General features: G+C 38.0%; 1 protein-coding gene across 1 annotated transcript in view; it reads right to left on the minus strand.

Moving 5' to 3' along the window:
- The window catches only part of TPO (thyroid peroxidase), a 36,004-nt gene extending 13,586 nt beyond the window's left edge, over positions 1-22,418 (minus strand). Inside the window, exons 1-5 of the mRNA XM_039348052.1 lie at positions 22,288-22,418; positions 19,154-19,286; positions 13,629-13,758; positions 11,305-11,511; positions 7,523-8,017 (exon numbers count right to left, since the gene is read on the minus strand). Of these exons, the coding sequence (XP_039203986.1) occupies positions 7,523-8,017; positions 11,305-11,511; positions 13,629-13,758; positions 19,154-19,286; positions 22,288-22,384 (1,062 nt within the window). The 5' untranslated portion in view covers positions 22,385-22,418. The remainder of the gene's footprint in view (positions 1-7,522; positions 8,018-11,304; positions 11,512-13,628; positions 13,759-19,153; positions 19,287-22,287) is intronic.
- Between the last annotated feature and the right edge of the window lie 471 nt (positions 22,419-22,889).

Below are 22,889 nucleotides of genomic sequence, written 5' to 3' on the forward strand. Positions count from 1 at the left end.
ATTGCAATTCTCAGACAGATGATGAGTAGTACTTTAACCTTGGGCTTCTGGAAAAAAAAATAAGTTATACAAAAAATATACTTTCTTGGTCTTCTTGTTGCTTTGACTTGTTGACTGACTAATTGAGTGATTGTATTTTGATATGGCTTTCTAAGCAGCCTCATCTCTAAGCAGTTTACAGTAAAAGTAATGAAAGGAGCATGGGAATAAAATTAAATTACAGCATACCCATTAAAAAGATTGGAAAAGGAAAAAGGGAAATCAACCAAACTATTCCTCTGTTGCATTCACTTGGGGAAGGTTTACAGGAAGAAGTAGGTCTTTAATAGGCATCTAAAAACAGAACAACTTGGTTCTCATATAATTTATGGGGAACCGAATTCCAGATAGCAGGGGCACAAGTAACTCTGAGATGACCTCAATTGATTATGGCATTGCAGCAGAACTCTCTCTATTGAGGTTAATAATGACTGCCCAGGTCTGTAATTGGGCTGTCAGGTATCCTGATCACAAGTTAGAATCTATATATCAAAATCATGATCTAGGATGTATCTCAGTATTAATAGGCAACCAGTAGTGTTGGTTCAACATAGGTATAACAATGGGGCACCCTGGTGCTCTCTGTCCTTAGCTGTTTTCTTGCATATGTTTCATTACCCACACTAGGTAACATCATCCATGTTGGTAGGGAGCAGGGCTTACTCTGTTTATATACAGTGGCTTGCCCTGTCAGTGTTGGTGGGGGTGGTTTTGGAGGTTCTTTGGTTGGGATGTTTACTTTTATTTTGTTTGACAATTCCATGATTGGGCTGTTGCTTGCTTCTAGATTGTTGGTCTGATGTTAATTTCTGCTCATCTGGGTGCTGATTGCTGATGGGGAGGTGTTTTGGGATGTTGATTGTCTCTTTGGAATGGTATGTAAATGTTGTTTATGTCTATGTGCCTGTTGATGGCTGATCTGTCTGGGTGCCAGACTTCCAGGAATCCTCAAGTATTTTTGGACTTGGCTTAGCCTAGAATGGTCACAGTTTCTCAGTTGAAACTATAGTTAAGTTTTATCGTATTTTTTGACTACTAGTTTTATTCTATCGGTCCTAGTATAACAAATGGCCAGGTGGCCCACTCAATCTGTTACTACACTTTGTATTGCCTGCATTTTCCACATTGAGAGCAATAATGGCCTCATTCAGAATGCATTCCAATAATTTAACTGTGAGGTTACTAAGGTGAGAACAAAAATTTAGATTTTTCCCTGTCCAGGAAAGTACATGATTGTTATTTATGTATTTGTTCAATTGATATGGTTGCTTCTTGCCAAATGACTCTGGGCAGCTAACAAGGATTTTAAAAAAATCATAAGAATAGCAACAAAATAATAAAAGACACTGCATTATCAGCAATATGCAACCTCATGTACTTGCCACAATCTCATATCTTCTGGGTCAATTCCTACACGGAGAATCAGGTGTTCAGGACCTTCATAAAGGCCAGTAGGGTTATATCAATCACACTAATAAAAGGTATTCTGAGACACAGAAGTTACCTGGGAAGAACCTCAAACTTACTACTGCTTCTTTCTGGGAATGCTATCCCACTACAACGTCTTTATCTAGTTAAGATAGATGCCAAATCTGGCTCAGAACATGAAGCAGCAAACCTGTCAATTCTAAGCCTTTCTTGCTACAGATCCAGGCTGTACCACTTCTGAACTTGATGTGGGGGAATTCTCATATGGAGCAGGACACAAAGCCCTTCAGCCCTTGAGAATGCTGGCAGCAACAGATGGGGAACCCCAATAGCTAAGCAAGTGACTGAAGGAGATCCTTGATAGGAATTGACTTTGCATTAAATCTGAGCTATTCAGTTTCAGTTCTGGGTGGGGAATAAAAGATGCTTGAATATTTAAGACCCCTCCGGGGCTGAATCACACATCTTTATTCTGATTATGGACCAGAAAGTCAGAGGAATGTTATTCACAGGAACAACTCTCTTGAAATTGTGTTTTGTGCAATTGCTGCATATCGTGCAATTGCAACAGTAATCGATTCCCCCTGGAACTTGACTGCTTATTTGCTGGCTGAAATTTTGACTCCCAAATTGATTCAGGCACTGCTTCTGCCTAACCCTTTTCAGATGAAAAATTAAAGCCTGGTTAGGTGAAGAAAATGGACTTAATTCATAGCTTTTTGAGCAAGAACATTCCTACATAGATTTTCTGGCTTGAGACAAACCTGTTTAATTTCTTCTAGACTCAAGTAAGAGGTTCACAATTTATGGAGCTGTCTCTTAGAGTACCTCCCTGCTTCCAGTTGAGTTATGCTAGGACTGCAGATGTCTCACACTGAATTGTTCTGTTTCAGAACTGGATAAACACACCCTTTGATTGCAAATGTGTGATGATGGGAGCCACATTCAAAGATGGCAGAGTGGGAAGAGGAAACCCTACAGGCACAAAACTAGCTGCAAGAGCAAGACCCAGCTAGAAATGTATCTTCTGAACTTTTTATTTTTAAAGAGCTTGGTAAATAGGGCAAAAGGAAGCCTCAGACTTCTGTCACTCTCAATTGGCCTGGCCAATGGCAATAGCATTCCACAATAGCAATAGCCCTTAGACTTACAGTATATACTACTTCATAGTGCTTTACAGCCCTCTCTCAGCAATTTCCAGAGTCAGCATATTGTCCCCCCCCCAATAATCTGGATCCTCATTTTACTGACCTCAGAAGGATGGAAAACTGAGACAACTCTGAGCTGGTCAGGATTGAACTCCTGGCAGTGGAGTGCAGAGTTGGCCTGCAATACTGCATTCTAACCACTGCACCACCACAGTTCTCACAAGGACAGAGGATAACTGAAGGAAGAAGACAACATTTTCCCTGCAGGCTGAATTGGCTGAGTTATTTTAAAACCCTGCAACTTCAAGCCAAAGCATTTACAGTATGTATGCAGGAAGTATTCCCCTCCCAAATGGATTAAATCGGTACCTTTGTAACACATCACTTTCGAGGAGCTCTTGGCCCTCTGTGCCTGTGGACAGTAAATCAGTATAATGGCATCCATGTGAGCAAATGCAGAGAACGATATTTTACAGTAAGAAGCCTGTCAAAGTCTAACAGATTTAACTTGTTCTCAAGTTGGCACCAAACCTCAAAAGGAGAGACAGGCTTCATGCTGTAATCTAGCAGTAATTCCCTAATGCATCCCTGCAGCTCTGAGGGGGCCAGGCGATTCTGCTCTCTTATGAAAGTGCTAAGTTAAATGTGGTGGCTTCAGGAAAGGGGATCTGCAAGTACAGTTAGTTCTCAACTTACAACCATTTGTTTAGTGACCGTTTGAAGTGACCTACAACCGGTTCCTCCATTTATGACTACTGCAGTATCCCCACGGTCACATGATCAAAGGTCAAGTCCGCCTGGCGATTGGCATATATTTACGATGGTTGTAGCATCCTGGGGTCATGTGATCAACATTTACAACTTTCCCAGCCAACTTCCGACATGGCAAATCAATGGGGAAAGCCATATTCATTTAACGACTGCGTAATTCATGTAACATCTGCAGTGATTTGCTTAACAATCATGGCCAAAAAAAGTTGTAAAATTGGGCACAATTGGCTTTACTGCCTTGCTTAGCAACAGAAATTCCAATATCAACCATGGTCATAAGTTGATATAGCCTGATCCTCAGTTTGTGGATTCCTATAATCACAGTGATATTTTTATATTATAACCACCATTTGGAGTAGTTTCCCATAGCTTCCGTGTAGCACTCAAACTTGATAGAACTACTATGACAAATACTCAGTTTTCTGAGGGAAGCAAACCAATATCCTCCAGAACTTTTCATCTGTACCGTAGCTTTCATCAACTTCTGTCATACATACATATGTATACATCTTTTTCTTTATAACTCACATGCCACTAGGGTGCTATAGAAAAATCCAGGAGAATACAAAATGACACAAGCAGAATACAGTTTTAATCTCTAGCTGACATAGCACATTATGCAGGCAAATCTGAAACTTCAGAAGTAACCAGGATTGCAGAGCCATGCATGCTAAGAGTAGTGATTTAACTGTATTCTAAACCTGGTTGGTACTCAGTGAACTGTACAACAATGGAAGATGAAATGGGAAAATTGGTTAAGGCCTCTTGGCAAACTGCAGGTTTAAAGGATGAAGATAAGATGAAGGTAAGTTTTGATAAGATGCCTGACACCATCAAGTCATGAATGAATAATTTAGCTGTCTGGGAAATCAAAAGTGATCCACAAATTTCCATCATTGAATGTGGGAAGGTGACATTCCTTGATTGTAATTTTGATGAAGAGTCTGAACATTAAGTGGGCGTGGACTTGTATTGTCAAGTTCTGCATTATTAAAAAGATGCCATCTGATAAGAACTGGGTCAATAAGTGGATACAAGGGGCAAACTAACTGGGGGAAGATAAGTCGTTTAGTTTTCTTCAATTTCAGTCTGTGATTGGAGAACTCATCTCAAAATGTCCTCAAGGTATTTTGATAAAGAAGTCAAAATTTGTTCATCTCAACAAGGAAAGTACGGTTCAATCTGGGTTTTGTAATATGGAATCCAAAATATGAAACAAATACCTCATAGAAGAGAGAAAAGAAGAAAACCAAGAATTTGTCTTTCAAATGTCTACCACGAAAGGAAAAAAAAATGGAAAGAAGCAATCAAGGCTATAGAAAAAAAATGCCAGAAAAAAAAGAAAAAACAACAAGAGGAGGTAGAAATAAAGACACCTAGAGATGCCAACCAAAACAGAGGCACCTGAGAGTCATAGGCATCAAACGCTACTGGTATAGATGCCAACACAGAGGATCAAACAGTGGTGCCAGGCTTCAGCCATCAGAACACCATTCAAAACTTAGATGCAACCTGACAGAAAACAATTATCTGAAAACCTTTAGCTGGAAAAAGAAGAAAAATCCGTAGGCAGAACATACAAGACAATCAAAATAAGGGTTTTTCAACAAAAGAATGCTTAAAAGAAGCTGGGAAGAAAAAAAGAAAATAAAACCCTTATAAGCCTGATCATAGAAAGCAAAAAAAGAGAAGGAAACCAACACAGGAGGAAAAGGGGAAGAATCACATAGACAGTACAGGATGAAGACAGAATAACAACAGAATAACTCCTCCTCCAAACCAGGTATCAAAAAACATAAGGATTGAACCACAAGTCCCATATTGCTGTGTACTATCCCCCTGCCCCCAAAACCCAGAAGAAAACTATATGAATAAAAGAGCAAATCTCAGATACTGTAAACTACTCTGATGAAATAAATATAGATTTTCATTCTTAAAGCTTGAAGCTACTTTATCTGCTGTGGGGCTAGCAGAATTACTGATTTCTTTTGAAAGAAAAGATCAAGTCAACAGATAATGCTGAAGCAAACTTTTCTGGAAAATGTGAATCCAAAGCCACCAATGCTGAAAAACATGTTTGGTTAGCTGTACCAAGATGGGAAAAAATGGTGCTGGAGAATGTTCCAGGCTAAGCATTCCTTTCTCAACTCATATATTAGGAAGGGGGAGGACAAAAGGTAACCTGATTTCTGATGAACTATATATTTCATAAGGGGCCACGATGGCTCAGTGGTCAAAGATACTGAGCTCATCAGCTGGAAAGCTGACAGTCTGGGATCAAGACCGGAACATCACGCAACAGGGTAAGCTTCCGTTACTTGTCCCAGCTCCTGCCCACCTAGCAGCTTGAAAGTATGCAAATATTAATAGATAAATAGGTGTCACTTCAATGGGAAGGTGACAGCATTCTGTGTGCCTCAGTCTTGCTGGTCACATGACCACAGAAATGTCTTCGGACAACACTGGCTCTCTCAGCTAAGAACGGAAATGAACACCACCCCTAGAGTTGGAAACAAATGGACAGGATAAACCTTTACCTTTACTTTTATATATTTCATAGCCGATCAAATAGCATGTGTAAAAAAAAAAACCTGATGAATCTCATGAGTATACATTTAGCAAGAACGCACAGTTCTTCTTAAGAAAGGAAAAACCCAGAGCCCGAATTATGGAATTATCTTAAATCTTGAAAAGTTCTGAAGGATTCTAAAGTTTTATTAATTTCTCTGAAATGGGAATAGGAATGAAGAAAGAAGGACAAAAAATGTTCAGAAAGGCTAGAATGTAGAACTGGTAATTAAGAACCAATCAGTAAAGAGTATCAAAAGGAGATTAAGCACTGTTCAGCAGTTAATGGATGGAAGGCAAAAGAAAAATAATCAAATTTTGTTCAGACTTAGCAGAGACTCTAGTTTCAGTCGGGAAATCTGAATGAATATTGAAATCCACAATAATCACCAGGGGAACTGATTGGGGAAACGTGCATGATTCCTTCTGATAGTCTTGGGGAATGGTAAAACCAGCTTGATATAATGAAATTCAAACAAAGATGATCTTGGTTTAGGGCAGGGGTAGGCAACCTTGGCTCTTTTATGACTCATGGACTTCAACTCCCAGAATTCCTGAGCCATTCTGGGAGTTGAAGTCTACAAGTCATAAAAGAGCCAAGGTTGCCTACCCCTTGTTTAGGGAGACAAGGGAGAACACAAGTCTTTAAGGAGTTGTGAATCAGAACTACAGTTTCCCTTCAGTATCCAGCTACACAAAATGAGTTAAAGCACATATAGCTTATTGCTGAGAAAGCTGTTAAGTACTGTTGTCTCTAAGGGAGAATACAACATTTCAGATACAATAGATAAAAGCACATGACCATCAACAAGATATGATAATAAAGCACTTTGAGCAATAAATAAGAACACTGAGTTCAATGGTAACTTACTTCCCATCAAGTGTGGATGCAACTTATGTCTAAATAATTCTAATTCTACTTTTTCAAAAAATTGATCTTAAATAAATATGACTGAAGCACAATCCAGCTTTGCTTGTGGCAATGGGCACTTATATACACACAAAAATGTAATGCATGAAAAATAAATCTTGGAATCGATGGAGCATTCTATTATTAAGTTTTACCACTCTGGCTATTATACTGGACAGGTAGTCCTCAACTTACAACAGTTCATTTACTGTTCAGAGTTACAAAGGCACTGAAGAAAGTGAGTTACGACCGATTTTCACACTTAACAACCATTGCAGCATCCCCATGGTCACATGGTCAAAATTCAGATGCTTGGCAACCGACTCACATTTAGGACAGTTGCGGGGTCCCCGAGGGTAGCTTTTGCTACCTTCTGATAAGCAAAGACAATGGGGAAGCCAGATTCACTTCACAACCGTGTTGCTAACTTAACAACTACAGCGATTCACTTAACAAAATGTAGCAAGGAAGGTTGTAAAATGGGGCAAAATTCTCTTAGCAACTGTCTTGCTCAGTTGGGGCTCAATTGGTTCATAAGGCAAGGACTGCCTGGATATCAGCATAAATACCGTGGCAATCCATAACATTCCTCTCAATGAAAGCGGGAGAAAGGAGAAACTAGGATACGAAAGGAAGACATCAGCAAGCATAGACTGACCTGATGGAGAGCACCAACAATTTTGCGAGTCTCTTGATAGACTGTTTCAGAACTCCAGTGAAGGTTCAGTTTCTTTAGGGCTTTCGCCAGTCGGTTGTGCTCTCGCAACCAGAGAGTGTGCAGAGTTGCCAAGGAAAGCACTTCACTAGACCTGGTATCCCCAGCCATGAAGCATTCAATCCTTTCTGCTTTGTCCTCCCTTGGATCTTGAGCACAAGGAGAAGGCACTTGGTCGACAAAAGGAAGATATTCAAGCCCTTCATCAAAATAGAGCAGGTTAATTCTTAGGAGGCCTTCTTTGCTGGTCAGATTTCTCAGCTTGTTCTCTGTGGCAGCTGTGCTGCCATAAACAGTCGAGGCATCGAGGAAGGAAGTAGCTATATTCATCTGTTGCCTTGGGTTTACCACTGATAGATTTCCAGTGGTGCATGCAGGAGTTGAACGATAAAAAGGAATGCAATCCATCTTTACTGAGAACGTATCATGGGGAAAGATCTGTGAATTAAATTAATTATTTTCCATGAAAGAGCATAGCCTATTTTTAGCACAATGAAGATCAGATTTATTAAGTTTAGAGTTAAAGGGGGTATAAAACCACACATATAAATAGAAGGGTGTTTCCCACAGTAGGTCTTCTCCAGTACAAATTTACAATCCTCGCTGCAACTCCTTTTTACAATTCATCTACATTCTTACCCAATATTTTGTAGTAAAGCCCAGTGCATACAGAAGGATTTGACACAATGAGTGAAAGGCCTCTTCTGGATGGATAAGGACCTTTTCTAACCTGGCACAAGGAATAGTAATCACAACACAGTTTTTACCTAAGATTTGATGTGGCATCTTTCTCTAGCTGTTGCAAAATAGTTCATAGTAAGCATTTCCATTAATCCATTGGTGGATCTATCTGTAGATCTGCAGAATGTCACATGCTTTATTAGGAGTGCAAAAAAAAAAAAAAAAATAACCCATAGGTTTCTTTTCATATTTGGCATAAAACACACAAAGATATTTATACTTGTTTCATTTATGAAACAAGGGAATAATACCTGATCTGAGCTGCAAAAATTCTAGTTGCAGAAAACTCAGGTCTTTTGCTGACCTCCAGTGGTTGTCCAGTTATTTGCAGCACATATATATGCCAAAACATGGGGGACACTTTTAAATTTAAATAAATCAGGAGCATAGCAGATAAAAGGAGAGGATTTAACTCTTTCCTTTGATCTGTAGTCTTAAAAGAAATTTTCTCTAAATGTCAGCTACTTTGTTGGCTTTTTTTTTTTTTTTTCTCTTTCCAGAGGGAATCACACATACACATTTTCCAGTAGAAGCCTTTTGTGGCCGAACAAGTTGTCATACACCACAACTGGGAATGTTTTTTCTGTCGTGTTATGCATGAACAAATTGAATTTCTTTCTTTTTTTTCTTTTTTAACTCCTTTGTGTAGTTAGTGGAGTCAGGCAGAAAGAAAGGAGAAATAAGCATTTCATGATCTTTGTGCAGGAGAAACCATTCTGTATGTGGATGGAATTCTTATACAGGTAGTCCTTGACTAACAACATTTCATTTAGTGACCATTACAACAGTTACAACAGCACTGAGAAAAAAATGACTTGCGGCCTTTTTCCACACTTGCAACCATTGCAGTGTCCCCACGGTCACGTGATCAAAATCGAGATGCTTGGCAACTGACTTGTATTTATGATGGTTGCAGTGCCTTGGGGAACATGTGACCAGGTTCTTCGACCTCCTGACAAGCAAAGTCAATGGGGAAGCCGGATTCACTTAACAACCGTGTTACTAACTTAACAACTGCAGCGATTCACTTAACAGCTATGGCAAGAAAAGTTGTAAAATGGGGCAAAACTCACTTAACAAATGTTTCACTTAGCAACAGCAATTTTAGGCTCAGTTGTGGTCATAAGTCAAGGACTACCTGTATTTGGCATCTTTGGAATATAACTTAAAATGCAGGAATGATGCATTATTCAGAAGCCTTCCCCAATTTTCCTTTTTTTGGTCATTGTGGAAAACAATTGGACAATTCAGCTATGGTTGAATTTCTGAATCAAGCTGTACTTTCTTATTTTCAGTTACTTTATAGGAGGAAGGTGTCACAGAGAAGTGTTGATTTAGATTACATATAACATTCCCATTCTTCTATATTACTTTTGTTCTGATTATTAATACCAGTAAGGTTATAGAAGATAAATATGCTTACAATCCAAAGAAAGCAATGTAGATTTTCCTATTTTGATGGAGCTGAAAATGTTAAGCTAAAATACATTTTACGTTTGGAACTACCCTTAATATTATGTCATGAGATTTTTATCATTGTGGTATCAAAATAAGTGGTGTTGCACAACAGTTTTTACACTGAAACGTCTTAATTTTTCATTCAAGGGAAATACATTGGGGTTGCCATGTAAGTATGGAATTCTGTCATAATTCCACTGTAGGTTAAATGCTAAAAGAATCCCTCTGCTAATGATTTGAGCATGCATTTCCATAGAATGTTTTACCCTTAATTATTAGGAGAAAATATTTCTAGCTATTTTACTGTATTTATCACAACGGTAATTTAAATAAAATATAATTACCATGCTGCTTTAGAAAAATCAATTACTATCAGGACATCAAATATCTACTAGCTATTAAAATCTATCTCAGAATTATAATTATCATACTCAAGAGGGTTCTTTTGTTTTGAGGGAAGAAATTCATTCTTCTGAAATACATTTCTTATTCTTAATCTTCAAATAAATGATATATTAAATGGAGATTGATACAACAAAATTTTAGAGACCAATTGCATAAGAGACCAGGAAATCGTCCTAACCTGTGTCTTCATTTATATGTATTTATTTTCTATTATATTTTCTTCCCACCCATCATAGTATTCCTAATCATTGGGTTAATTAGGCTAGCTTGGAATCTGCATTAGCATTTGAATTTGGAATATTTTTCATTTTATTTAAATGTTGAGCACTTTTTAACTGTATATGTGTTCATGTTTAGGGTGGAGTAAACATGAACACAGTTTACTTAACAATAAACCAAAATGGGTGATTGTTTAATTTTGACTCAGCGTGTTACATTAACTGAGCTATTTTATGGCTTAGTTTATTCTGTGAACTCAATCAACTGTGTCTTGTTTAACAAACCATGGTTAATCAAATTAAAATATCTGAATACAGCCAAGGGGTTGTAATGGCTTGTCAGGAACTAATTGCTATAAAAACACCTATTTTGTCTCCTATGGATGTTGTGGAATAAATGAATATACCCCTCAATTATCTAGTACAAAGTCAGGATATCTAACCAAATAACCAAGTCCTGACTGTGTCATTTGTAGAATAACATCTGTTCCCACTAGATTAAAACAAAATGGAGATATCTGGGATGGATTTCTTGAATATAAAACATATCCTGAAACCCAGAGTGACAATTTTCATTACAGCTAGGCTGGATTTTAATTATAGCTAGTAGGTCCCTGAAGAAGGATTGATATTTCCTCAAAGGATTTCCTCATTTTTAATAATTGTGCTGCGTAGGATGGTGAGACTTCTGAATATGCTCACCACTGGAATTTCATACATTGAATGCATCTACTTGCACTGATAGGCCCCAAAGGTTTAAATACATATAAGTTTAAATACATACAAACAAACATATGTAAAATATACAATGACAGATTATTTGGTCACATCCAGTACACAACTGTGAATGGGATTCTTTTTTTAAAAAAAGTATTTAAAAGTAATTTTTTTAAAAAATAGTACCTGTATTGGGAAGCATGGATTTTGGTTTGCACAAGTCATTTGGCAATTGGGGGCTCCCAGGAAGGAAAGTTGGTTTTTACTTTGGGGAGTAAACGCAAAGTCATGGTCTATATATTGGCCCCACACTATGATCAGATCAGAATATAGCTTATCTTCAGTGACAGCCTCATTAGATGCCTCAATAACTTTTCTGGTCACTTCACGTACCTGGAGGACAATGAATTAATAAGTCACCATGTTACATAGTATTTTTTTTCTAATGTTACCCCACCCCTGAAAAAACATCTAGCCCCAAATTGTTGGCTTGTTTCTTTGCATTTTGACAGACTGGCACTTAGATGCAGGTGTAGGAGTTCACAGAAGGCTGAATTACATATTTACTAGCACGTTACTCATCCTTTTGGAAAATAAGAAATGTGCAACTTAGTTTCTTGAGAGAGACCCAAATAACTTGATTATTTGGTAACTACTAACTGCATGGCTACTCAGAGGTGACCTCCATTTAGTTCAATGAGACTTACATTCAGATATAATTACACTCTAAGAGGTCCTACTCCAATCTCCAATCATATAATGAGAACACTGCTATCCACCAAAAAAAGAAGATGGGAAAGAAACTGAAAGTCACATGACTTCTGAGGGGGAGGGTTGCTTTCTGGCACCTGGATGACAACATAGACGTAGTCAGGCAACAAAATATTTGTCTTTCAAATAGTATTCATGCAGGTCCAGAGATCTCTTTCCCAGGCAGAAATACAGAAGTTTTCTTACCTGCAATGCAGTGAAATATTTGCCCATTATGTATAGGAGCTTGCTAATGGTTAAGATGCTGGGCTTGCCAAGTCAACAGACCCAAGCACTACATGAACAGGGTGAGCTCCCGTTCCTGCCCCAGATTCTGCCAACCTAGCAGTTTGATAGCATGCAAATGCAAGTAGATAAATAGGTACACCCGGTGGAAAGGTCACAGCATTCCTTGCACCTTGCATATAGTCATGCTGGCCACATGACCACAGAAGCATCTTCAGACAATGCTGGCTCCCTTGGCTAAAAAATGGAGAGTCAGACGTGACTGGACAGGGGAAACCTATTCTTTCTGTTTGCAGGCTTCAGCAGTGCAATGAGAAAAGCGCAACTGTGTTTTATTTGTGCTAGTATTGGTGCTGATGTAATGCAGTATGTGTAGACCTCCTTTCTACAATTTATACATGCAGTGTTTGCAAATAGCAGTGTTCACAGATTTGAGGGGAGCAACTCTTATCCTAGTATGCTCAAAAAGGTGTAATACTGAATACATCTATTTGGCCCCCAATCATATCACCCTCTTTTCATTCATTAGAAACAAGGCCATAGTTCCCCATATATCTATTGTTCATGACTGAATAATTTCATCCCAACATTTCCCCAATCAGTGGGATCTTGGCTAGGAAGGAAGGGAAGCACCGTCTAGAACCCCATCTTTTCTTTGTGACCTTCCCAACCCTTACCTCATGCAGCACACCTTCTACCATTCAAAGGCAGGGAATCTGTGACTCTCCAGATATTGATGAAGGCAACATCTTAGCAGCATGGAAAACTATGAAGGCTGCCAGGAATTTTAATTCACCAACATAAGGAAGGCTGCAACTCATCCCTATAATCCTACAATCTAAGGATTAGAAGACAGTACACAAAGTTGCCCCCAGCATAGGACTCATCAATCTGAAAGAATCCACTTGCCTTTCCACATAGCGTAAGCAATATCAGGCAGGGTTTTCACTCTGTAACTGGACATGAAGAGAGTGACAAAAAGGAGAGATGAACAGTGGTACCTTGATACTCAACTGCTTTGAAACTCATCAAATGTGGTACTCAATGCATTTTGACATGAAAATTTTGTCCTGGTATTCATCATTCATTTGGTACTCAACACACAAACTAGAACTTGTGACTCACTACATTATTGCTTATGTGAAAAATTTGGTACCATCGTTTTTGGTACTCATCACACGAGAATCAATTAATGATGAGTACCAAGATACCACTGTAGTACTAAACTCTGTTCCCTGAACTTTTCATATTGCTAAATGGTACATATTATTATCATGAAGACTTTTCTGTTCTTCATTGCCTTTGGAACTACTTTGCCTCTGTTAGGCTGATTTTGAGTTCTGTTAATAGTTGCTGTTTGATTATATTTGTTGGATTGAGTGTTGCTGGATTATGGAATGTTACTTCTCAATGTGTTTCCTTATTTTTTCTTGCCTTGGAAGCTTATGTTTCAGCACAGTATAGATGCCTACTAAACAACCTTTTATTGAAAGATGATTTCATCCTGTACTGACCGAAGGCAATGGAAATCCATTATGTAAGAAACCAGGATTCCATCCTCTGGGTTGACTTAGTTCATCTTCATAATCCGGAGGAAGCCATCTAGCCAGAGCAGTATTGGAAGCTCCCCAAGTAGGATGTTCCCTATGTAATTAAAATATTTTATGTCATTACAATTATTCATTATAACAGTCTATTCCAGTGTAATTTCCTTTCTATTCTTGCAAGCAATCCTCAGTTAATGACAGTAATTGGAATTTCCACCACCTAAGTTGTAAAAGGATGTCATGTGACTGCACTGCTGAGTGATGACAAACTCAGCAGTTCCCTCTGAGTTTCAACTCTCAGCAAGAATCATGGGCCATTAGGCAAGGCCCTCCTTGTAATTTCCTACTAGGTGTCAGCAATCAAAACCAATGGGGAAGCTGGCAGGAAGTCACAAATCCTGCAGGCTTGGTTGCTATGGGAGCTGCTGCAGCCCAGAGTGAGCTCAGCCACTGGCTGCTGAGTGCAGAAAAGCAGAAAAGTTGCACAAGCTCTTCCATAGCCTTGCAAGAGTCTCCAATCCTTGCCTGGCAAGTAACTGCCTTGAGAAGGGCCAGGCTGGGCATGCCTCATCAGCAGTCGGAGGAAGAAGATGGTGAAGGTCACGGGGGGAAGCAGAAGTGGCAGAGCACAGGGCAGATTGGGGAAAATTGAAGCTTATCATGTGATTATAAGTGTGGGCAGCCTGACCAGCACCCGAATTTTGATCATGTGACCCCAGAAGCACTGCAGCACCAGGCATAAATACCACTCATTCAGTCCTATTGTAACTTAGGTCACTGAACAAATGATTGTTAAATGGAGCTTACCTGTACTTATTATTTAACTACAGCCAGGCAAGTCTACTTGTGCCTGTGCATCTTGTACGTGGGATAGAAAAGAGTCAGAACATTGGAGAAAGTGACCAAAAACAAAGCTGAATGTAGCCAAATGTATCTTGGATTCACAAAAAAGATATTAATACATTCAATGTGACAGTAAGTACTGTAGAAAGAAGAAGTGATGGGCACTCACATGGTTGGAAGTCCTAAAGCATGAGATAATAGTAGCACAGTTGCAAATAATTTTAGTCAGGAGGAATTAAAGAAAAAGCCAGCATGATTGCCCATAAAATTTAATGAAGAGTTGAAAATGCAGATAGAAAAAAAAATGGAAAGAAGGTCAGGCCACAAAGGGCAAAGTGATACAATAGTCCTGAACTGAAGAACATAAGGAAAGTGAGAGCCCAGAATGTGCTGACGTTAGAAAAAGATGGCAATAAAAACAAAAAGGGCTTCTTTAGATGTGTGAAATTTAGAAGAAAAAGAATCAATATACCAAATGCCCAGGGAAAAATGCTAGCAAGTGGTAAAGTAAGGGCAGATTTACTCAAGGTATTATTTGGTTCATTCTTCTTTAGCAAAGAATTATAGGTACCTCCGGAAGTTATGAAGAGCAGGTGAAAGGCAGAATTAAGGCTTGAGAGTGATAAAAACATGGATCAAAAAAGTATCAGATTCATACTTCAAGATTAGATGAATTGAATATTTTTTTTTAAAAAAACTAACTAACTTCCTGAATCCTCATGTGTTTTTTTGAGAGAACCTAGGGAACTGAAATGTCAGATGACTGGAGGAGAACCAAAGTTGCCCTCTCTTTTCAAAAAGGGGAGCAAAGAAGCAAACTAGTCAGTCTGACTTTCATCTCTAGAGGGATTCTAGAACAGATCATAAAGAGAAGCAGCTTAAAAAGAATGGGATGATTAGACACAAACAAACACGGATCTGCAAAGACAATCTTTCCAGACACATCTTAACTCTCTCTCTCTTTCTCTCTCTCTCTCTCTCTCTCTCTCTCTCTCTCCCTCCCTCCCTCCCTCCCTCCCTGCCTCTCTCTCTCTCTCTCTCTCTCTCTTTAAAAAGGCAATTGCTTTATTAGATTATGGAAACGATCTAGGTATAATACACCTTGATTTTGGCAAGGTATGCGTAAGTCTCTTGTGACAACAATTGATAGTGTCAAACTGACCACAGCCTACTCCCTAGGAAAGAACAACCATTGACTCCACAGCTGTTAGAGAAAAGGTACTTTTACTAGAGATGCTGAGTGCAGCACGAGCGAGGCAAGCTCTGAAGAAAAATTGCGCAAAAATCGTATATTGAAAGTAATCCCCAATGTCGAACCCCCCCCCAGAAGAGTAGTCCAATCAGGCTCTGTTCCAATGTTTGGGGAACCTGGTGCTTCAGGCGCCTTTGTAAATTCCTTTCCCAGGGCCGGTGTCCTTGAAAGCAGAAAGATGGCTCAGTTTGGCACCTCTGGTTTCTGTTAGGGTCCACATTCCCTAATTCCCACAGCATTCTTTCATTCCTCCAGCACTCTTCCCCTCCCAAATGCCCCCCCCCCAGTTATGGCAATTGCTAGTGAGCTTTAAATAAAGTGAGGACATCTGACATGTAAGCTAATTAAAGTATAGGTTGGGTGGTATCAAAATTAAGTGGACACATGTCCGGCCTGAAAACTGCATTCAAACTACATTCAAAACTGCTCATCAGTGATTTTTTATCAAATGGGAGAGAGGTATAAAGTGGGATGTTCTGAGAATCTGCCCTCTATCCTCAATATTTTATTAATTATTCAGAAATTGCTGTAGCTTATAAATTATACAACAATGGGTAGGATGACTAATACCACCAAAAACAGAAATAAGGTTCAAAACAGAAAGGAATTTTATTCCAAGCAACACAATGTATTTTAAGAGAGATTTCTGTAAAGTTCTTTACAGCTAGTCCTTGACCTAAGGAGGGCAGGATTTCCATTGCTAAGCAAAGCAGTTGTTAAGTGAGTTGCACCTGATTTTTTGACCTTTTTTGTCTGTTGTTAAGCAAATCACTGCAGCTGTGAAACAAATCATGCCATCATTTGCTTGTCATTGGGGAACATTGCAAATCACAATTACATGATCCCGGGATGGTGCAATCATTATAAATACAGTCCCCACAGTGTGATCTCATAACACTGGGGATGTTACAATGGCAGAAATGTGAGGACTGGTTATCTTTTTTTTTTCAGTGCAGTTGTAAGGTTGAACAGGCACAAAACAAATTGTTACCTAAGGTTTGATGCCCAGTTATGGATACCAGAGGTTCAGAGAAATTGAAAAGCCTCAAAGAAAGGCATGAAAAGTTATCAGAGAACTAGAAACTAAACCCTATAAAGAAAGCCACAAGGAACTGGGTACGTTTAATCTTGAGAAAAGATTGTTGGGAAAGCTATGATAACCTTTTTTAAGATACCTGAAAGGGAGTCACATATCAGGAACTGTTCCAGAATGCGGAACACAGAACAATGGATTTAAATTACAGGAAGGCAGATTACCATTCGACTTTAGGGGGAAAAAACTTCTCAACAATAAGAATAGTGGAACCAATTATTCAGAGAGGTGGTGGCATCCCTTCACTGGATATATTGAAATGGCAGCTAGACTGCCAACTGTCTGAGATATTTTAAGCTGGATTCCTACACAGAGCAGATGACTGATGTAGCTTCAGGAGGATCCCTGTCACCATCATAATTCAATGGTGGTTTCTTCAGACACTCTCACTTAGTGTTGAGAAGGGACAAGGAACTCAGGATTATCAACTTGGGCTGCAAATATCTGAATGATCACTCAGTAGCAGCAAAAAGATAGCATTCTTTTTGCAACCTTTAGATCATTTCAGCCGAGATCTGGTAGCCCTAAGGAAGCTGGACAAGAAAGATTCTCTATCCTGTTCTCTCCCTTCATGTTTATCTGCTTTTCTTGATTATTCTCATCATAGCCATTACTGAGAGTGATTGCAGAGGACAACAGGAAAGAATCAAGAAGAATGCTAGACATGAACAATTCACACACAGCAGAGGAGTTCATTAGTAACTCCTATTTATCTCATAAGCTTTCTCATAAATGGCAGCTGAGACCAGGCTAAAAAAAGCACACTAAGAAAAGATTGAAAATATTCAAACCCACACCACTTTAATGAACTCTCTAACAAAAAAGGGCTGGAGATATTGATGGCAGTTTCCAACTTTCAATACTTTATCACAAAACCTTGCATTGAACATCTCATCAAAATCTATGTAATCCTTATTTCTTGATCATATCCTGTTTCGGACGGCCTTACAATTATATTTTTATATTCCTGTAGGAACTTCAGATTAGACCATGAAGGAGTACTAAATTTTGCCATGCAGGCAAAGCTAAAAGAGATGGGTGTGTGTGTGTGCAGAGGAAAGAGGGTCATGGTTTTGGAATACAGAAATTCAAATAGATTAATTTGAGTCTCCAAAGAAGAAACAGGATATAATAAAAAGAATAAGAATTGCAAAGCAATCAAATCCTAGTATTCATTTTAAAAACATTATCTATAATCTGAATCTTCAACAGGAAATTGGGGAGAAAAAAACAAACAAATCTGAAGACTGTTATCCATACAAGGATTTTTTTTTTCTGAGTGGACACTAAATAGAGAACAATTATTTTATTAATACTTGATTGATCTTCAGTATACCAAAGGGCTCAATTTGCAAAACAGCGTGAGACAGTAAAACAGTTAATTAACTGTGATAATTCACACTTGAAGGTTGACATATGCCTTAATAAAGCATTCAGATTAGTTACAGTTGATTTGTCTTTATTGAAATGGCATAAAGATCGGCATATAGTGCTATTTCACTCAATTAAAAATAATGATATGTTAATTTAACAGCCTAGCCAGTTATTTTCTTCTTGATTGCTTTAATATTTTAACAGACAACTGACTGTTTCTGGGAGAAGAAGTAGATTTCTGGGGAAGAAGAAGTGTATAAATAAATTTTAAAAATTGATTAGATGGATCACTTGAAAGCACTCTGGACCAGATAATTCTGCTACCATGTGTAAAACTACTGTATTCATTTAAAATCTCTCAAGTGAAGGCAGTAAAAATTAGTGATAGTCTTCAGTCTGCCCAGTGGACAGTCTGTGCATAAAGGACCTTTTGTTTGTAGACTTAAGATAAATTTGTACCTGAACACAAATGAGATTTATATGCTAAATTCCTCCGTATGGTTGCATAATGCAGCTATGTTAAACTGAGAACCTAAAAATAGTCCAGGGTGTATACGCATGGAGACTTACGTCTTCTGAATCTGCAAAATGACCATTATTTCACTGCCAAGACTTCAACTTTTACAAGAAAGCACATCTGTATTCTCTTGCATTGTCAAATGAACCAAACTTCAGCAGTTGCAGGGGAAAGCAAAGCAAAATAGACCATGAGCCATTTTGTACATCGCACTAACTAAACCATAATTTAATAATCTGCATCTGAACAAGCCTAGTGAAATGCCAAAGTCCACTCTCCATTTCTCTTTGACTTCAGCACATTCCTCATTTGTTGCTATGATAAACTCTGAAGTGAGATTTAAAATAAACACTAATTTAATAGACTAGAGCTCACTTTACATTAGAAATGTAGATGTGGATAGTAAGATTTACCTGTTGTTGCAAGCTCCAGTGATGCTTCTATACTTATTGGTTGCATGGTTGTTTTGACACTTAGGTGGTAACATTTCAGATATACATCCAGATATATTGGAAACCACAAAGAAAACTTCACTAGATAACTGATCTGGAATTGAAAAAGATGCCATAATTCTTCTCACCTGTAATATTTTACTAATAACAAAACCTTATCACAGGATATGATAGATTGGTTTAAAGATTTAACTTCAAAGACATGGTCCTACAAATTCTATATGATTTTTTTTAACTGCCTACTGCACCCAAGGCAGGTCTTTATCTTGGGTGCAGTAGACAGTTTTGATATTTTGAAAACAACCCATTAGTCTATTCCCAGCCACAAACAAAGCTATGAGCTAGTGCCCTCATCTTTACTATTCTAAAATAACCAACATTTCAATATTTGAGTTCTTGGCTTGAACAGTAGGACAGTTCCAAATAATACAATCTTTATCAACTTCATAAAGATACTGATTACATTTCACAAATGGAGATTTTTGCCAGCTATTCTGCTACTTAGGCTTAGGAGAGAGTTGGCTTTCTTCTAGTTTCCCTTCAATTAATCTTAGCTGTGATTGGAAGATGTTCAAGCTCTGGAAAGAAAACACTGTCAAAGTGTCTCCATCTGAACTGGATATTACAGATTGTTTCCTCTGTAGAGGTAAATTAGACAATCTGTCTTCACCCACATATCTGTGTATCCTTTAGAATTCTAATTAGTAACTATCCAAAGAACCAAGCCCAATCATATATTTGAGCACTTGCTATAAGAGAAATTCTTTATGGACTGAAAATTGCCAGTAGCGCTTGATTATCAGGATACACATCCTTTCTGATCATAATAACTTAACCAAACACAGCTGTTTCCTGTCTGCTTATGCATAGTTCTTCTGTACAGCTATAAGAGAGCATTATGTGACCGCTATCTCTCATGACACATGAGAAGACAATATGTTGTGAGGAATCAAGTGTCAGCTTCACTAATTAATGTGGGCTGTAAGATAGTAAGCATCATATGTGATGTCACTATTTCCTTTGCTTCTCTGAAAGCTTGTCATGAAGCTCTTGATAACAAAACAAATCCTGATTCTTATGAAGACTTCTATAAACAAATTCATGAAAGAAAATGGATTAGGTACAGAAATCTTAATGACTGGATATTTTTGCTTTTAGATTCTAGTGTATCTCTGAGTTGATGATACTGGGTGGAGACAGTATTGGTCTGTTTCCCTGATGAGGAAAAAAGTACAACTGTTCCAAATATGGTTTTTCCCCCCAAGCCCCCAAGTTGTGAGAAGATCATAACATCTGTTCTCAATGTTTCTCCACTATCATGTCCTACCTAGCTGTAATAATGTATTCAAGGGCTGACACATTAGCTTGATGGCTAAATTATCAAGAATTGGTCATAATAATTAATGAATACTAAAAAGGATTATAGCTGTGATATATTTTGGGTCATTCACAAGTACATGATTTTTCTCTTCATACATCTGTAGGCCTTGTGCATCAATGATATGATTCCCATTTGTTATACTACCAGTAGTTTTAAAGATTTCATGTTTGTTATATCATGCTCAAATGCCATATTCTACTAATCTCTGCAAAGCTGCCTTGATATTATGTAGATTATGTAGCAAATTTCTCTAATAATTGTGATGTCATCTAAATAGCTGTAGAAGCTTGGACAGCTTTAAAGTACTTGGTCTGTTGCTTTCTGCAAAAGTATTGATGCTGATGCTACCCTTAAAACAAATGTTGTAGATCTATTGCTATTTCTGCATAGATTTGATGAAAAATGTATAAAAACTTCACTCATTTCTCTCTGTAAAAAACCTGTGTTAGGTCTATTTTGTGAAATATTATCTCCCAATGTGATTAGCAAAAATATTCTCAATTCTAAGCAAAAGCTATTATTGCACTAGTAGTAATGATTTAATGGTAACTTTAAAATATCCACAGATCTGACATATGTTCTTAGCTGTGGAAATCATAGATGTAGAACATAAACATTTCAAAGAATTCCTGCAAACTTTCATCTGATTTACCTCACTTGCCACTTTTCTGTGTGACCTCTGGATCTGGGCACGCTTTATGAAACATAAGTGTAGCATGCTTCTCTATTTTAGCTTTGATGTCCTTGAGTGGGCCAATGCTATCTTTGAACACTGTAATCTTTGTGACAGAAAGTATAACATGCAGGCTATTGATGGGGTGTCAACAGTGGTGAGATTCAGCCAGTTTGCATCAGTTTGACAGAACCGGTAGCTAATTTTTTGTTGCCCAGGCCAAGAATGGACTTCTGGAAGTGGCATCCACACAGAGAACCGGTTGTTCACATATTTGAATCCCACCACTGGGTATCAAGAATTACAACCTATACAGGTGGGCCAAGGGAAATGAGCAGCCATACAAGATCACAGTCATGGTTGATTAACCTCTAACAATGTACCCCAATACTGTATGCCAGTGCATAACAATTTTGGGTCAGAAGAATCTTTCCCTCTTCTTGCTTGCCCATAATTGTATGTGCACATCAAGAGATTAGCCATTTCTGACAAAGTTGTCACATTCATAGCCCATTGACTCAATTTGTAGAGTGCTAATGGTTTGAACGATGCAAATAAATAACACAAGCACAAAAAGCTTAAATGCCAATTGCTAGTTTGCATGAATGTTCCTTGGCATTTAGAGAAATAAAGAAAAATATTTTTAAAAACCCAAATGCTTGTTACTTTATGAAATGTCCTCATATACAGCTAGAAACCGGCAGCCCCTTTGTTTCTAATACACTATATGCAACAAAGAACAGTGGCTACTTAAATATTCTGAAGAAGACATTAAGTTCATCGTCATACACAGGTTCATGTGTCCTTGTTATTTGGCAAACTTGATTTTTTCCCCTGAAAGCGCAAATACAGTTTTATAAGAGTTTTCTTTTCTCTCTTTCATTTTTTTTTAAATAAAACCCCAAACATTTAAAGTGTTTAGTCTGACCGATGGCAATGTTTTTTTTTAAATAAAGTAGTGCTGCTTTAATCTAAGAGACACCACCCTCTCAAGCAACCACAGGGTTCCATTCCCAGTATTATGCTTATGTACTTATTCACCGTTTGGAGACAGCATGCGTTTATGCTTCTGATGTTTTTCTTTCAAGTCTCGCATGGAAGTTTCCATTTTTTCAGCAGCTCGAGATAAAACCTCCATCTCTTCTTCCGGATAGTTAGGAAACTGTACATAAGCCACTGTTTGATTTCTTTGGTGAAGACAACAACAGAAATAAAAATATTAATAATAGTATTTGAGTTACACTGGCTTCAGAGGTGCACTGGGAAAGCAAGAAATAGAAGTCTGTCTTACTATCGCCTGGAAAAATGCTAAATACAGATAATTGTCCAATAGAAAGGGAGGCATTATATGACTTATATTTCTGTGAACTAGATTATTGTTGATCAGCATGTTTTTAAGAATGCAACTGAAAAACTTAAATTTGCCCTTGCCTAGGCTTTGAATATATTTTCTGTTGCTTTTAATATTAATGAAAATATTTGATGTTTGGCATGCTCCTTTGGGTATTAAGGATAGTCTACAAGAACAAATGGATGGACCCTTTCCCTTCCACTAATATCTATTTACTGATTATTTTCTGAAATTCGATTTGTTTCTCTTCTGTCTATGAAGTTTGGCATCACTTTCAAAAACTTTTCCTGTC

This window comes from Crotalus tigris, unplaced genomic scaffold (assembly GCF_016545835.1).
Source record: "Crotalus tigris isolate CLP2741 ecotype Arizona unplaced genomic scaffold, ASM1654583v1 scf7180000018117.651136, whole genome shotgun sequence".
Taxonomy (NCBI): domain Eukaryota; kingdom Metazoa; phylum Chordata; class Lepidosauria; order Squamata; family Viperidae; genus Crotalus; species Crotalus tigris.